Here is a 17797-nt window from a genome sequence, read left to right on the forward strand (position 1 = left end):
TCACAACATCTTTCCGATAGGAAGGAGACCAGAATTGCACGCAATATTCCAACAGCGGCCTAACCAATGTCTTTTACAGCCGCAACATGACCTCCCAGCTCTTGTATGGAACAGAAAAATCGACGTTTCGGGCATAAGCCCTTCTTCATTCTTGAAGAAGGGCTTATGCCCGAAACGTCGATTTTCCTGTTCCTTGGATGCTGCCTGTCCTGCTGTGCTTTTCCAGCAACACATTTTCAGCTGATCTCCAGCATCTGCAGTCCTCACTTTCTCCTCCCAGCTCTTGTACTCAATACTCTGACCAATAAAGGAAAGCATACCAAACGCCTTCTTCACTATCCTATCCACCTGCGACTCCACTCTCAAAGAGCTATGAACCTGCACTCCAAGGTCTCTTTGTTCAGCAACACTCTCTAGGACCTTACCATTAGGTGTATAAGTCCTGCTAAGATTTGCTTTCCCAAAATGCAGCACCTCACATTTATCTGAAATCTTGTCCATTGGTTATTTTCTTTTGTTGCTTGAAAGATTCATTTCTTGGAAGTTGTAGCTCGCAAAGGAAACAACGTGGAGGAGAATTAAAAGAGAGAAGCTCTATTTGAAAATGAAATAGTACAGGGCAGATTGTCAAGTCTTTTCATACTGCTACATGTATTTCTCATCACATCAGTTTTCTTTTGTAAATAATGCAATCATATGAAGATTTTACCATCTAACATTAATTTACTAATTTAAAATGTACGTGCACAAACATTCTCGATGAAAATAATTTATTAGCAAGTGCAAAACATGTTCACGATGTATATGTCCATACAGAGTTAGTAATTCAAAAATGTTGTACCAATAGGAGAAAGTAACATGTTAATCAGAACTTTTCTTATGCTTTCCCCAAATATTGTTACTATGAAATTGGTTGTTATTCACTTAAGTCGAAAAGTGTGGTGCTGGAAAAGCACAGCAGGTCAGGCAGCATCCAAGGAGCAGGAGAATCGACGTTTCAGGTATAAGCCCTTCATCAGGAATGTGACAGTCCTCATTTTCTCCTGTTATTCACTTGACTCATAGGAGTCATGGGCCCTAATTTTATTACAACAGCTCAGAAGTTTATGTGGGTATTTTTAATGCTGACAACAAATTACTCCTAAAACAATTTCATAACTTGCCTCAGTGAGGTGGATATTAGTCAAGTAATAAAACTACCTTACCCCTCTACCTGTTGGCTCTCTATCAAGCTTTCTTGCTTTGGAAAACCACTTCTCACCTCCACCTCCATGAAGTGCCAAAGGATCTGGAAGTGCATCCAATATTTAGAGAACAGCTTCCGACCCCTGAGAAAATGTCAATAAAATACTGGGTTGCAGGACTCCACTGATGGGTTAGGAAATATAGATGTTACATTGAGGGATGATACAGTGGCTCAGTGGTTAGCACTGCTGCCTTACAGTACCAGGGACCCAGGTTCAATTCCAGCCTCTGGTGACCGCCTGTGTGGAGTTTGCATGTTCTCCCTGTGTCTGTGTGGCCTTCCTCTGGATGCTCCAGCTTCCTCCCACAGTCCAAAGATATGCAGGCCAGGTGAACTGGTTATGCTAAGCTGCCCATAGTGTCCATGAAATTGTAGGTTAGGTGGATTAGTCATGGTAAACATGATGTGGTGGTGCTGGCATTGGATGGGGGTGGATAAACTTTAAAAATCACACAACACCAGGTTATAGTCAAATAAACTTGTTGGACCATAACCTGGTGTTGGGGGATTTCTAACTAAATTCATGGAAAATGTGGGGTTATGGGACGGGGTGGGTCTGGGTGGGATGTCCTTCAGAGGGTCGGCGTGAACTTGATGGGCTGAATGGCCTGCTTCCACACAGTAGGGATTCAATGCTTAGCTGTACAGATTGAGAAGGTTGGAAGTCCAATACATGGGTTTTTGCTGAGCTATCTGGTTCAGTGGTTGTAGAAGCATATATTAGCCAAAGCACTCTTGACAAGGACAGAGAATAACCACTTTAGAAGGCTCCATTCCATTAACATTGGTTGGGCAAGTGAGCTTCAGTTAAAAAAGAGAAGCTTGTTCAGTCGATTGGATAACCAACACTTCAAAAAATAACCCTTTATGTAAAGAGGGTTGCCAAGAACTGCAGATCTGTATCCAACATGAGTCACCAAATTCAGCAGTAGAGAGAAAACTGGGAGTGGAATGACTGGGATGCAAATTGTGGTTTCATCGTTAAGAGTCCAGTGTTCTGGCTTTGGAAAGCTCAGAATATTTGCTTTAAGAGAACATTTATTTAGGCACCAACCCACTTCCCATATAGACTAATAAGGAAGTCTGCCAGTTGATGGGAATACTTTAGGTTCAAAGTTTTTGAGAAAAACTTTAGGTGTCAATTGCTACTTATTACACATCATTTCCACACAGTGCCATAATCCATTTGTTATTGGATTGCTAGATGCAAGTAATTTTCTTACAGGTAATGTTTCTTGCCATATAGTAAATAAAATGAGGTGCTACAGAACCACGTACTTTAATCTCACCACTTCAAGCTGGCAAAACATCTGCAAGTAGTTCTTAATTAAGAACACAGCTAATTGTAGTTTAAAGGGTAATAGACTGTGAGACAAAACGGGTGCAGGCTACAGTTGAAACGAAGAGAGCTGGGAAATGTAGGGTAAAGGAAAACATGGAGGCAAGAATAATGATTTTGAGTCAAAGCTCTGATTCATTGAAGACTACAAGGATGGGTAAGTAGCATTTTGTTATAGAGTGAATGTGGGAGGAGATTTGATTTGATTTATTGTAGTCACATATACCAAAGTACAATGAAAAGCTTTGTTTTGCGAGCAGTACAGGCAGATTATAGCGGACATGTAGATTATAGAGTGCTTAGACTGAAGTGCATAAAGCAAGATCAACATTAGCAAGATCAATTTTGTTTGAAATTAGAGGGTCCATTCATCAGTCTAATAATAACCAACAGGTTCAAGCTGTTCTTGAACCTGTTGGTGAGTGAGAAATTCTAGTTGAGCACAGATATTATATAAACAGCTGGTATAAGTAGATTTTGAAAGTTTTAATATTATAACTATAATTATAATGTTATGAAAAATAATAAAAGGGCTATGGTATGCATCTTGTGTGGAAGTTGTTTGGTAGCAGATGTAAACCTTGTGCATTATTTACAGTTCCAGCCATTTGGATTATGATATGCTAGGAACACCAGGTTCTAAAGCAAATGCCAGAAGCCATTAGACTGGTCATTAACAGGCTCTGACCTAACACCAGTGCTTTCACTCTTGCCCTGTTCCATCACTCACAACAGCGTGATTGGGTGCCCCTTCTCCCCGGAGAAAATGAGGACTGCAGTTGCTGGAGATCAGAGCTGAAAAATGTGTTGCTGGAAAAGCGCAGCAGGTCAGGCAGCATCAAAGGAACAGGAGAATCGACGTTTCGGCGTAAGCCCTTCTCCTCACCAGCCTCCATATTCAAAGGATCATTCTCCACCATTTCTGACAACTTCAGCAGAATGCCACCACCCAACCCATCTTCTCTCCCCCTCCCCCCCACCTGTCTGCACCTATGACCTATGCTTTAATGCAAGGAATATGCTGAGTAAGGCAGACAAACTTAGGGCATGGATTGGTGCCTGGGAGTATGATGTTATTACAATCACAGCAACTTGGTTGAAGTAAGGACATGATTGGCAACTAAATGTTCCAGGATATATCTATAGATGCTTCAGACAGGACAGGGAAGGAAGTAAAAGTAGGGGAGGAGTTGCATTGCTGGTCAGGGATGATATCACGGCTGTCCTAAAGGAGGACATTATGGAAGTCTTAAGCAGTGTGGCATTATGGGTAGAGCTAAGAAATAAGAAGGGTGCAGTTACACTGTTGGGGCTGTATTGCAGGCCTCCCAGCAGTGAGTGAAGAACAAATAGGTAAACAGATTATGGAATGATACAGAGGCAACAGGGTGGTGATGGCGGGAGATTTTAATTTTCCCAACATTGACTGGGAAATACAGTGTCAGAGGGCTGGATGGAGAGGAAAGTTTTCTAGAGCAGTATATCAGTAGTCCAACCAAGGAAGGGGCCATATTGGACCTGGTGTTAAGGAATGAGCCAGGCCAGGTGGTAGAAGTTGCAGTGGGGGACTTCTTTGGGAATAGTGACCGTTATTCTCTACGTTTTAGTATACACGTAGACAAAGATGAGAGTGGTCCTAAGGGATGAGTATTAAATTGAGCTAAGGTCAATTATATCAAAATTCAGCAGAGCTGGGAAATGTGGATTGGATACAGCTACTTGAAGGGAAGTCCACATTTGAAATGAGAGAGACTTTCAAAGATAGGTTAAAGATAGTGCAGGATAGGCATGTCCCATTGAAGGCAAAGGATAGGACGGGCAATATTCGTGAACCATGGATGACAGGAGAAATTGTACGACTAGCTAAGAGGAAAAGGGAAGCGTACTTAAGGTGCTGGCAGCTAATGGGTCCTGGAGGAATATCGGGAAAGTAGGACCAATCATAAACAAGGAATCAAGCGGGCTAAAAGAGGTAATGAAATAACTTTAGTGAGCAGAATTAAGGACAATTCCCAGGCCTTTTATTCATTTATAAGAGGCAAGAGGGAAACTGAAGAAAGGGTTGATCCACTAAACATCAAGGAAGGTTGGTTGTGTGTTGAATCGGAGAAAATGGGTGAGGTTCTCAATGATTACTTTGCATCAGTGTTCACTGAAGGACATGATGAATGTTGAGATGAGAGATAGGAGTTTGTTTACTCTGGATCACGTTGACAGGAGGGAGGATGTGTTGGGTAGGCTAAAGGATATTAAGATGGACAAATTCCCAGGACTGGATGGGATCTATCCCAGGTTACTGAGGTAGGCAAGAGAGGAAATAGCTGGGGCCCTGAGATATTTTTGTGGCATCCTTAAATCCAGATGAGGTACCAGAGGACTAGAGAGTTGCTAATGTTGTCCCCCTGTACAAGGGTAGTAGGGATATTCTAGGTAACTACAGACCAGTGAGCCTGACATCAGTTGTTAAAGTTGCTGGAGAAGGTACTGATGGATAGAATCTATTTGTATTTGAAAGAGAATGAACTTATCAGTGATAAGCAATATGGTTTTGTGTGAGGGAGATTGTGCTTTACCAACTTAATAGAGTTCTTTGAGGAAGTGACCAAGTTGATCAATGAAGAAAGGGCTGCAGATGTCATGTACATGGACTTTAGGAAGGCATTTAATAAGGTTCCCCATAGTAAACTAATGGAGAAAGTGAAGTCACATGGTGTGCAGGGTGTTCTAGCTATGTGGATAAAGAACTAGTTGACCAACAGAAGACAGAGTAGTAGTTAAAGGGAGTTTCTCAAAATGGAGAAAAGTGACCGGTGGTGTTCCACAGGGATCAGTGCTGGGGCCACTGTTGTTTGTGATATACATAAATAATCTGGAAGAGGACATTTTGTGGCCTGATTAGTAAGTTTGCAGATGACACGAAGATTGGTGGAGTAGCAGAAAGCATTAGGGACCGTCAAATAACACAGGAAAATATAGATAGACTAGAGAGTTGGGTGGAGAAGTGGCAGATGGAGTTCAATCCAGGCAAATGTGAGGTGATGCATTTTGGAAGGTCTAATTCTGGAGCGAACAATACTGTAAATGGAAGAACCTTGGGGAACGTTGATGGGCAGAGAGATCTAGGAGTTCAGGTCCATTGTACCCTGAAGGTGGCTGCACAGGTGGATAAGAGTGGTCAAAGCGGCATATGGTATGCTTGCCTTCATTGGACGGGGTATTGAGTATAAGAGCAGGCAGGTCATATTAAAATTATACAAGACATTGGTTCGGCTGCATTTAGAGTACTGAGTACAGTTCTGGTTGCCACATTACCAAAAGGATGTCAACACTTTGGAGAGGGTGCAAAGAAGGTTTGCCTGGTATGGAAGATGTTAACTATGAAGAGAGGTTGAGTAGGTTAAGATGTTTCCATTAGAAAAAAAAGGAAATTAAGGGGGGACCTGATTGAGCTCTACAAAATCATGAAGGATATAGACAGGATGGATAGAGATAAGCTTTTTCCCAGGGTAAGGGATTCAATAAAGAGAGGTCACACATTCAAGGTGAGAGGAGAAAAGTTTAAGGGGGATACACGCGGAAAGTACTTCACACAGAGTGGTAGGTGCCTGAAACACATTGCCAGCAGAGGTAGTAGAGGCAGGCATGGTAGATTCATTTAAGGTGCATCTGGGCAGATGCATGAGTAGGTGGGGAGCAGAGGAATACAGATGCTTAAGAATTGGGCGTTAGGTTTAGACATTACATTTGGATTGGTACAGGCTTGGAGGGCCGAAGGGCCTGTTCCTGGGCTGTAAATTTTCTTTGCTGTTTGAAGGGATCATTCCCTTCAGGACACCCTAACCTGTTCCACAACCACCAACACCGTTTCCATTCCCCCCCACCCCCCTTTCCCATGATACCTTCTCAGGTAACCACAGAAGGTGTTACACCTGTCCCTTCCCCTCCTCCCTGCTCACTATCCAAGGGCATAAACAGACTTTCCAGGTGAAACTGCATTTCCCCCAATCTTCTAGGAGAAAGTGAGGACTGCAGATGCTGGAGATCAGAGCTGAAAATGTGCTGCTGGAAAAGCGCAGCAGGTCAGGCAGCATCCAAGGAACAGGAGAGCCGGGCTCATGCCCAAAACGTGGACTCTCCTGCTCCTTGGATGCTGCCTGACCTGCTGCGCTTTTCCAGCAACACATTTTCAGTTTTCCCCCAATCTTGTCTATTTTATTCAGTGCACCTAATATGGCCTCCTCTACACTGGTGAAAACATATGCAGACTGGGTTGACTGCTTTATGAAACACCTCTGGTCTGTGCACAAATATGACCCTGACCTTCCCATAGCCCAGTCATTTTAACACAGCGTCCTGTTCACATACACTGCAGCGTGTCGATGACAGACACGAGGGCATCAGTGAATCACAGCGCAAACTGGAGGAACGCCATCTCATCTTCAGGCAGGTCACTTTTAACCTTCTAGGTTTAATATGGAGTTCAATACCTTCAGATTGTGAACCCATTCTCATTTCTTCCCTTTCTTTTAGTTTTTGTTGTTACATTCTCTGTCACCATGTCTGTTCTCTCTCCCCTCCCCCCAAACCAGTGGCACTATTCTTTCCAGTCTGGCAGTCAGACATCGTTCTGCCATTCTCACATTCCGATTAACTATCAACCCTTTCTCCCTCAGCAGTCTACACCCCTCCCCAACTATTGAATAAATGCTGGCCCCACCATGCTTCACTTTAGTTCTGATGAAGCGTCATACAGACTCGAAACATTGACTCTCCATGGATGCTTCCTGATCTGCTGTGCTTTTCCAGCATCACACTCTCGACTCGGACGCTCCAGCATCTGCAGTCCTCACTTTCTCTTCCATAGATGATGCCTGACCCACTGTGATCTCAGCATTTATTATCTTCAGTACAGATTCCAGCATCTGCAGTAATTTTCTCCTTCTCATTATGTGCCAGCAATTTTCCAGTAGGCAAATCAAGGGTAACATGCAAGATTGACAGGAGTAATGGTAAGAGATTTTCCAACTTCTTTCGGTCACTGATATTACACAGGCTGTCCCTGGGGTATGACGGGTTTCTCCCTGGTGTGGTTGCAAATTGATTTGTATCGAATTGAAACACAATGCAAGACAACATAAAGCAACCATTCACAAGAGTAGAATCCCACTGACCCATTCCCTTACTACTCTACATTTATCCTTAACTAATGCACCTAACTTACACATCCCTGAACACTGTGGGCTATCTTAACATGGCCAATTCACCTAACTTGCACATCTTTGTGACTGTGGAAGGAAACCGGAGCACCCGGAGGAAACCCACGCAGACACGGGGAATGGAATCAAACCTGGGTCCCTGACGCTGTGGGGCAGCAGTGCTAACCACAGCCACCATGCTGCCTAGTGAGTACAGAAAATGTTTGTAGGTCTTTAAAAATACACACCGCTACAGGCTCGCATTTGTAAGAATAAGCGTTAAGTCAATGTTTGTAAATTGGGAACCGTCTGTATTGAGAACAGGTGTTTCTTACATGTCCCGATAATAAAATCTATTGAAACTTTCTAATATTGTGGCTTTAACACATAATGGAAACAACTGGATGAAGCAAAAATCCCATTAACAATAAATGTAGACATTCCAATTAAGAGCCTTGCATTTTGTTGGTTTGGCACATTGCATTTCATATGAAAATTTAATTTTGAGACACTTTCGAATACATTTCAGAGCACTATTTTGGTGGTGTTTCAGTATGCATGAGTGGATTTCCTTTGTAACATCTTCTTGATGAAGACGTTAATTTAGAAACTTACCAGTAATCAACTAATGCTTTTGCAAGAACAATTAATCAAACCTTAACTTTCTGTAAATTTGAGCAGATTGTTAATACATCATTGCATATGAATTCAGACTAACATACTTGGTCATTGGAAAATATATCGCAACATTTTTGTCTCAAAAATAATGTTTAAAATCACAATGAAACCTCATATGCAGCCTGATTAATATTTATTTCATACAAGGTAGCCTCTTTGATGTTCAATAATTAATTCCATTCAAGGTAGTCGGCACCACTTTTGCTTTATGTGGTCTGCATTTGCTTTCCATGTTTTGTCCTTGGCTATTGTACTCAGAAAAACCTTGACATTTTTACAGAGCTCTTTTGTTTCATGCAAAGAACAGAGAAAATCAATCAATGGTTCACCCAATACACTCTTTCTTCTCCGTCAATCATTTAACTCCCTTGTAAGGACAGCTGTTAAACAAGACAGTCAACGGATCCGGTATAAGGTCAATAACTAAGTAAGGAACTAAATAACTAAGTAAGGAAGGAAGTATGGACACTGCTTGTCACTGGCCACTTAGGTGTTTCCTTTCTTCCTGATGATGGAAATTGAATAAACATTTGTACACCTGCTGTCTTGCACTGTCTCTTACAGCTGCACACACACATGGGTGCTGGGGAAAATATAAGCACTACCGCAGTTTGGTGGCACTGTGGGGGGTTTCAGAAAAAAAAACTAAGTAAGGAAAGAAGCAAAAAGAAAAATAGATGCCTGCACCTTCCCTGTGTGCCAATCATTTAAGTTTGCTCCATATGCTGGAGAAAGTGAGGACTGCAGATACTGGAGATCAGAGTCAAACAGTGTGGTGCTGGAAAAGCACAGCCAATCAGGCAGCATCAGAGGAGCAGGAGAATTGACATTTCAAGCATTCCTAATCAAGTTATGCTTGAAACGTTGACTCTCCTGCTCCTCAGATGCTGTCTGACCGGCTGTGCTTTTCCAGCACCACACTCTTCATCAATGATATGTCGGTACAGGATTTTACTTTCAATCATCTGTAACATATTCCAAACTTAAAAAGGAAGCAGTCTCCAATCCCTACATGAGATACCACATCTTGCAAGCAGTCGTAAGGTCATAAGACAAGGAAGCGGCAGTAGACTATTCAGCCCATCAAGCTTGTTTCAACACTCAACAAGAGCACAGCTTATCCAATTATGGCCTTAGCTCCACTTACTGCCTGTCTCCTAGAATCATAAAAATTACTGTCAATCAAACATCTGTCCATCAGAGCCTTGAAATATTAATAACCCTCCCTCTACTGCTGAGGAAGAGAATTTCAGAGACTGAACACTCTCAGAAAAGAAATTCCTCCTCATCTCTCTCGAACAGGTGACATCTTATTTTAAAATGGCATCCTTTAATTCTAGACTCTCCAACAAAAGAAGCACCCAGCAGCATTTTATCATGTCCCTTCAGAATCTGAGGTCAGAGAAATCCAACCTCCTGTTTCCCAAAAATAAGCGTCAACAAAAAGAAAAATACTCTCCAGATGATCTTTGTCCTCAATCAACTCAAGGGAGACTCTCATCACCCACGGCATCTCAACAGACTCAAGGGCAGCACCCAATCCCAGTTCAGGGGCTTGGACACGGTCAGTTGGCTGCTTAGGTTGGTTGGGGTTAAGTTGTCTGTATCATTATAGTCAGGAATAGGGCTACAGTTCCAGTGTAACAAGTCTGGGCGCGTGGGCGGGCATGCCGGGGTTGGGGCATGTTAGTGCTAAGTCAGTCAGGGCCCGGTCACTTGATCAGCTGCGGCTGCCCATCCAGATTGGTCAATGGACTAGTCCTGGGGATCTGCTCATAGACAGCCTAGCAAGGTTTATCAGGGACCACTGCTGCAAGGAAGAAGCTGGGCAAGTCAATTGTAGGGATTGGAGGCATCATGCTAGGATGCAGAAGGGACAATTATTGCGAAGGGAGGGGAGTAGGGAAGGTCAGCAATGGTCATTCAATGGTAATAGACTAGAGAAATGTAATAGTAATTGCGATTAGCAGTTAGGGAGAACAGACGCAATTCAAAGTAGCAAAGAGAGTTCAGAACATTCCGTTCCCTGCACAGTACCATTTCCATCCCTCAGCTAATTCTGCATTCACACAACATTCCATGAACTATAACTTTTGAAATTTATTATCTTTTGGAAGTTAGTTCATGTACACTGCATCAGCAGCACACCTTCATCAACCTACTTTGTTACCTCTTCAAAAAGAAATCTCCAAATTTATTAATCTTCTATGAAGAAATCAACACTGGTCATTTCAAATTAACTCTTATCCATGCAACTATTAATACTGCACCAAATTATTTCTAGAAGCTTTCATACCATCAAAACCAAACTAAGCACCTTTAAAATGGCGCGTGCAAGGAATGAGCTGTTAGTGGAACTGATGGAGGTTGGTACAATTACAGCAATTAAAAAGTATCTGAATGGGGACATGAATAGGAATGGTTTAGAGGGATATGGGCCAAGTGCTGGCAAATGAGACTAGATTAGGTTAGATTAGGATATGTTTGGCATGAATGAGTTGGACCAAAGAGTCTGTATCCATGCTGTACATCTTTAAATACTGGAGTTTATCGAACACCTCATTCATTTCAAATTTTCCAGCAACTTTAGTTTCCTCCTCTATCCCTATGGTCACCTGCCTACAGACAGAAGCAAATTATTCATTTAATGCCTCTGCCATGCTTCCATGCATCAACACCATTTCCCACCCTTCCATGATGTGCCTATCAAACACTTTGGGATTTCCCATTGTATTAGCTCAGTCATTTTCCCCCACAATTGCTTTCTCGTTACTCCTGTTTTCTGTAGTCAGCTTGGCTCTCAACTTTATTTTCCAAATGCCTGTCATTTGTTTTTCATTACTTAATTATTGTCTCCTTTGTTTTCCTGAGTTGGTTAGTTCTACCTTTTCCTTCTGAGGCAACATATTTGACTTGTCCCCATTCCACTGGCTCTCTGAACTTGGTCCAATGCAGAGCTAGTCTCTTTCTACCAATGTTTTGTTCCAGCTTGTCTAGTCCTATTGCATTGAAGTGAGCGCTACACCCGTTCATTCTTATTCTAGATTGCTCATTGTTACTTTTCAGCAAAATCCTAAACCTTACAATAAAAAGATCAATGTTCCTCAAATGACTCATAACATCGAGCAGCACCTGTTGCTTGATTCGACTGTAATTCCTAGTTTCTGGATGGATGAGGGAGGGATCGGGGGAGGAGTGAAATGAAGAAAATGGGTCATTGCTTCATTCACTTGTAATGCATGCACAAAGTGCAACTTGGTGATCTGTCTGAGTTCTTTAGCAGCACAATTCAATAGATTTCACATTAGACTAGGTTAAACCTTTCTAGGTCAATATTGGAGATCAAACAATTAAACAATTGTATCTCTAACAACTGAAATTGCTGGAAAAGCTCAGATCTGGCAGCATCTGTTAAGAGAAATCAAAGTTATCGTTTCAGGTCCAGTGACCCTTCTTCACAATGGATGTACCTGCATTTGTCTAGCTATTTAATTCTAGGGGAAGATGGCGACGTAGCGATAATGTCATTTGTCTAGTCATCCAGAAGGACATGTTAATGCTGTAGAGACATGAGTTCAAATCCAGTCAAGGAATTTAAAATTAATTGATAAATTTAGAATTGAAAGCTTGTAATAGTGACGACAGTAACTATCCTCCGTTGTCACTAGCATCCCTTAGGGAATGAAATTTACTCTCCATGTCCGATTTAGCCAACATGTGCCTCCAAACCCACACAAAACATTTCAGAGAAAGGAAATTCAAGTTGAGCAACAAATAATGACATCCCCAGAAATACCTAGATTCCAAGAAAGAACAAAGAAATATAGATTTTGCACACTAACCTCATGTCTGTTTTGAATGCATACAGACCCTTTACAGAAAAAGCTTGAAGTCCCAATAGCTAGACCTGCTATTATACATGTAGTAAATGCAAGATAAGGACCTACATCTACAAATAGCCAAAAATAATGCTACTGATACAATTTAGGCTGTAAAAATGTTATGGTGAAGAGACGCATTTACATTGTAAAATGAAGGAGAATTTTTTTTTTAAAAAAGCAATTGTAATTTACTCCAGACAGTTTTTTACAAAACCTATTGATATGTAGCCTGTCACCAGAGGTGTGAAAGTGTCGGGATTGGGTGGTGGTGGAAGTGGTGGGGAGATAATTATTTTCTTGAAAAAAAATTCAGTGACACAAAACAACAAATTAACTACAGCAGTATTTTCTTCTGTCCATAACTCAAACAATTAAGTAACACAAAAACAGGTCCTTTAAAAATTACAACCTATACTGCTCAGTAGAAGGATCATATTGGAAAATATCTATAAATTAAATTTCAATAAAGTTGATCTGAGCAATTACAACTTCCTGATGTACAACAGGCTTGATCTTCACTGTTCATATTGATCATTACGGTACGCATATTTTTGATAGTTACGATGTGAATCAGAAATATGGGTGCCTAATGTTCTGATGACAAAATGTTTGAGTAGATAAAATAAAATTCATTGAATAAGGAAATATCTATACTGCCATATCTCCCTCACAAGACACAATGCAGTCCAACAATCGTATTTATCTTCATAGGTTCAACTTTTGCCAGTGCAAATCTCCCATGTTATTAAGGTCATTCCATCACTTCTGGCAGCTGCGATTTAGTTTAAAAGCATGATACGGGGTACAAAGATACATAGCAAGTAAATTTAAGTCTGAATATAAATATGTGCTCCTTCAAAAAGTATGGTTCAAAGCAAATGCCATTTTATTGTCAACTTAGATGTGCAAACAAGGCACTACAATTCTGACCCATAGTCAGAATTAGCACCACATAACTAACATGCTGTACCGCCAATAATAAATTCTAGCATACTAATGAAGTTCAATAAAAAAAGTATCCCTATTATACAAACATAGGTAAAATACTGGTTATTTACATAATTTACAGGTGAAAATTCATATCTCAGTAAAAAAGTATAAAATAATAAAAAATATAGCAAATTCGTCATACTTCAGAAGGGTAGTGTTCTCAAAATAAAAGCATACATCACTAACATTTCCTCTTGGTCCATCCATCATCAGTTTATGCCGATTTACAACCTGTTCATGATACAACTATTTCCTAAATGAAAGAATTGTTTTTTTCCCGCAGAACTGCAGCAACACAGCTTTATGAGGTAGTTTGTTCAAGTCTTTCTTTGGTACAATAAATTTCAGTGTAGTAGCTCATGTGTCTACGTATTAACTCTGTAAGGCTGAAATACTGGAGTCCTGCATTTATCAACATTGCGTTCATAAGTACTATTGTGTTGCCCAGTGACAGAAACTGGAGGATTGTCTGATTGTTCTTCAGCCTCAGAATCACTGTGGAGTAAGGCTCGAGGATTGTGATGAAGTGTTAATGATGGAGATACAGCTGGCTGGGTACAATCAGAATAGGGATCTTTGAGTGTTCTCCACAGAGGTTTCCCAAATGTCCCTGGAAACAGATGTAATAGAAGCATTTTAATCTTCCAAGGTAATTTCGCGAATTTTTAATCTGCTTGTCTACACAATAAGAATTTTGAAAGCATCATTTTGAAAAAAGAATCTGCTGTTACTGACGTTGCGATTAAAAACTCAAGCAACAAACATAGGCCACTGCAAAATTATCAGAAGGATAGCACAAAATATCAAGTATGGAGCATGCAAGGTGGAGAATAAAGAGACATGGTAAGTAGGTGGGAAAGTGGTGTTGCAGCCACCACTGTGTTGAAGTGCAGGTTCTAGAGACCAAATAGTCTACTTCTGTTTCTACGTCTTTTGTTCTTTGTACAAACAGAAATACGATGGACAGCAAATTTAAAAACAAATCTATTAACTACGCCATTTGAAAATTTTAGCAAAAGCTTTTGCTGGTCCTGTATTACTCTATTTTTGCTGCAGAGGGTTATATACTTGTAACCTGAAAAATATTGAAGTCATTTGTGTTGTGACATATCTTATTGAAATGTCAAGGGCCACAGTAGATCCAAGTATGCTTGTTTTCCCAAACTAACATGTCAAACATGCAGTTTCTTTTAAATCTACTAAAGGATTTTAAGTTGGTGACATTTTTAGCGTCTGGTGAAAGATAGAGCCACAACAGAAATGTCTTTCCATTCATATCCAGTGGAACAGAAGGTATTTGTAAATGTTCAATCTTGAACATAAGCTGAATTAGGAAAACCCAGAGCCACAAAGGTCATGCACACCTATTTTCACTTTTAAAAACTGGATATAAACTAAGGAAACATGGAAAATAGGTGCAGGTGCAGGCCATTCGACCCTGCACCAGTATTCAATATACTCATGGCTGGTCATGCAATTTCAATATCCCATTCTCGCTTTCTCTCCATACCCCTTGATCCCTTTAGGCCCAAGGGCCATGTCCAGCTCCTGCCTGAACATATCTAATGAAAAGGCCATAAATAGCTTTCTGTGGTAGGGAATTCCATAGTGAAGAAATTCTTCCTTATCTCGGTCCCGAATGGCTTACTCCTTATTCTTAGACTATGACTGTTAGTTCTGGACTTCCTTAACATCGGGAACAGTCTTCCCACATCTAACCTATCCAGTCCCATCAGGATTAGATTAGATTCCCTACAGTGTGGAAACAGGACCTTCGGCCCAACAAGTCCACACTAGCCCTCCGAAGAGTAACCCAGCCAAGACCTATTTCCCTCTGACGAATGCACCTTACACTATGGGCAATTTAGAATGACCAATTCACCCGATCTGAACATTTCTGGACTGTGGGAGGAAATTCACGCAGACATGGGGAGAATGTACAAACTCCACACAGACAGTCACCCAAGGCTGTAATTAAAACCTGGGTTCCTGGCGCTGTGAGGCAGCAGTGCTAACTACTGAGCCACAATGCTGCTCCTATATGTTATATACTTCTATGAAAGATTCCCCTAATTCTTCTAAATTCCAGGAAGCACAAACCCAGTTGATCCAGCCTTTCATCATATGTCAGTCTTGCCATCCTGGGAATCAGTTTGGGACAAAATAACAATGTTGTTATAAAAATGCAAGTGCTTGTGCTTTAATTGCCATAGCAAATAAATACTACTTTAAATGTCACATCACTATTTTAATATCATTTACTCGCAGCTAAATTGACATTTAAAAAGAAATACTGCAACATTAGGATTTGATAACAAGACAGACATACAATCTGGTCTTAATCCTTCCATTACATCACTGAGCGAACAAAATACATACCACCATACATGGTTGCTGGTAATTTTTCTGAATTTCTGCTTGAACCTGGAATGCCAATAGGAGTTCCTTTGTGCAGGGTTTGCACAGAATTGAACAAGTTTGAACTTGGGATCTGTACCATTATCTTTGCGATGGCTTGATCAAAGGGATCTTCTGGAGGCACTTGGGAATATTGACAATATTCCTTTTTCTTTGAATTTATGCTGGAGTCATCATATGCATTGGCACAAGCCACTACCTGGTCAGAGTTTCCATCTGGTTGAAATAACAAATAGTTACAGTGAGATGTTTTAGCATGGCAAATGCCTCTGCATCTGCAGTGTTCTCGTTTTGCATTAAAGCACCTAGTTTGCATTTACCGTGTTGATGGATTCCTTCCAGCCGTTCTGATTCATACACAGTTCCTCCCATGTACACTGAGCCTGCTTGATCTGGGTCATGAAAAACTAGCGGGTCAGCCATGCCTTCTAGATCAGTGTCGCTTCCATTGTCAATATGACAAAGATCTTGAAAGAAATCACATTTTTAAATTAGCTGATCTATACAAAATTGTTCTTAGGTTTTTTTCTAAAAATCTTCAACAAAACCAAAGGAAGTTACTCAAGTGATTTTCAGAGAAACTCTCAAATTCTTTCCTGCTGCTTGTTAGTAAGCCATTTGGGAGGGGCAATAGAAATGTTTTCTCAGCTTCCCTCCATTAGACAGTCAACATAAAAAGGAGACTTAATTCTGCTTTAACTGTTTGTTATTCTCCCTCTCTAGGCTCCATCACTGCCTATCTACTCATTCCCCCTCCCCCCAACAGCTGTTTAAAAAAATCATCACTGGACTTGAAATGTTAACTTTGCTCTATCTCCAGAGATGCTATCAGACCTGCCCAGTGTATCTAGAAATTTCTGTTTCTTAATTGTTTTTTTAGCAGTTTTGCTTGCAAGCTGGACTGGTGAGTATAAGATTTTCAACACATGCCTGAAATGACTTAATGCAAACGAAGGCAGACAGACTATTGTGGAACATTGAGAATTTCTCCATGCCAATTAGCTTGAACGCTTACCATCACTCCCTCTATGCTGAAGTAAATATCCATTCATAGAGGAAGTCATAAGTTGATGGTGACTTCCAGCTTCTGAACGCCCATAGCCTTCCTGATGATCTGATAGGGTTCCCTGGGATGACAAGTAACTTGGGATGTCTGCAGGCAAGTTTGTCTCATCTGTAAAACAAGTATCATCGTTTTAAATGACATGATTTCCCGGTTTAATAATTAAAATAATTTATTTTAAAAAGCTGCAAAGTAAGATTCCTTAAAATCACTTCAGTTCCTTTCAGGATAAAAAATATTTTGGTTCTATGTATACATGTCAAATGTTACTGTCAGTTCTTGAGCACAGCAACAATAGTGCTTAGTATTTTTAGAAGTTATTTCTAACTAACACTACTGATGTTTCATGTACTATGGTCTTATACCCTTGTACATATTTATTGCCATGTAATGTTTTGAATTTGAGATTCACAAGACAGACAGACTACAGTAGCATGCAACTCATCCATTAAGGAAACTGAAGTAGCAGCTAGTGAAGTTCTAGGAATCAGTCCATGAATGCTCAATATGATGCAGCACTCAGCTCTGCAGACCAATATGTCATATTTGCAGCTGTGTTTAGTTAAGCCAATCGCAGACAGCCACGATGGATCCCAAACAACTGGCCTCAAGTTCTCCGCTGGTCAAGCAAGAGTTCTTCTTTCTGCATTCTAGTCCGAGAATCCTGCGAGAGGATGTTAGGGACAGTGGAAGGCAGGATCAGGAACTGTAATTCTCCTTTCGATCGAACAATTTATAAAAGCCTGATCTCAGAACAGAAATAAAGGAGTCCAAGTACTGGCTTTATATCAATCAATCAGGATGGCATCCAGTAATGGTGCAATATTATTTAGATATATATCTTTGCTGATTAAAGGTTATTTAGTTATTTCAGATTGTCAAGATAGTCAAATACAGGCAGTCACTAGGCCACAAACAGGTCCCACTCTGGAGTCTGTTCCCAAGTCAATTTGTTCGCAGGCCAGAACACAATACAGGACAATGTAA

The 17797-nt window shown here is 40.7% G+C and overlaps 1 protein-coding gene across 1 annotated transcript in view; it reads right to left on the reverse strand.

Moving 5' to 3' along the window:
* Positions 1 to 13202: 13202 nt before the first annotated feature.
* Positions 13203 to 17797, reverse strand: part of LOC132824851 (leucine-rich repeats and immunoglobulin-like domains protein 3) — a 70110-nt gene continuing 65515 nt past the window's right edge. The window contains exons 16-19 of the mRNA XM_060839636.1: positions 16763 to 16921; positions 16068 to 16214; positions 15709 to 15963; positions 13203 to 13939 (exon numbers count right to left, since the gene is read on the reverse strand). Coding sequence (XP_060695619.1) covers positions 13695 to 13939; positions 15709 to 15963; positions 16068 to 16214; positions 16763 to 16921 — 806 coding nt within the window. The 3' untranslated portion in view covers positions 13203 to 13694. The remainder of the gene's footprint in view (positions 13940 to 15708; positions 15964 to 16067; positions 16215 to 16762; positions 16922 to 17797) is intronic.

Source organism: Hemiscyllium ocellatum, chromosome 19 (genome assembly GCF_020745735.1).
Source record: "Hemiscyllium ocellatum isolate sHemOce1 chromosome 19, sHemOce1.pat.X.cur, whole genome shotgun sequence".
Classification (NCBI taxonomy): Eukaryota; Metazoa; Chordata; class Chondrichthyes; order Orectolobiformes; family Hemiscylliidae; genus Hemiscyllium; species Hemiscyllium ocellatum.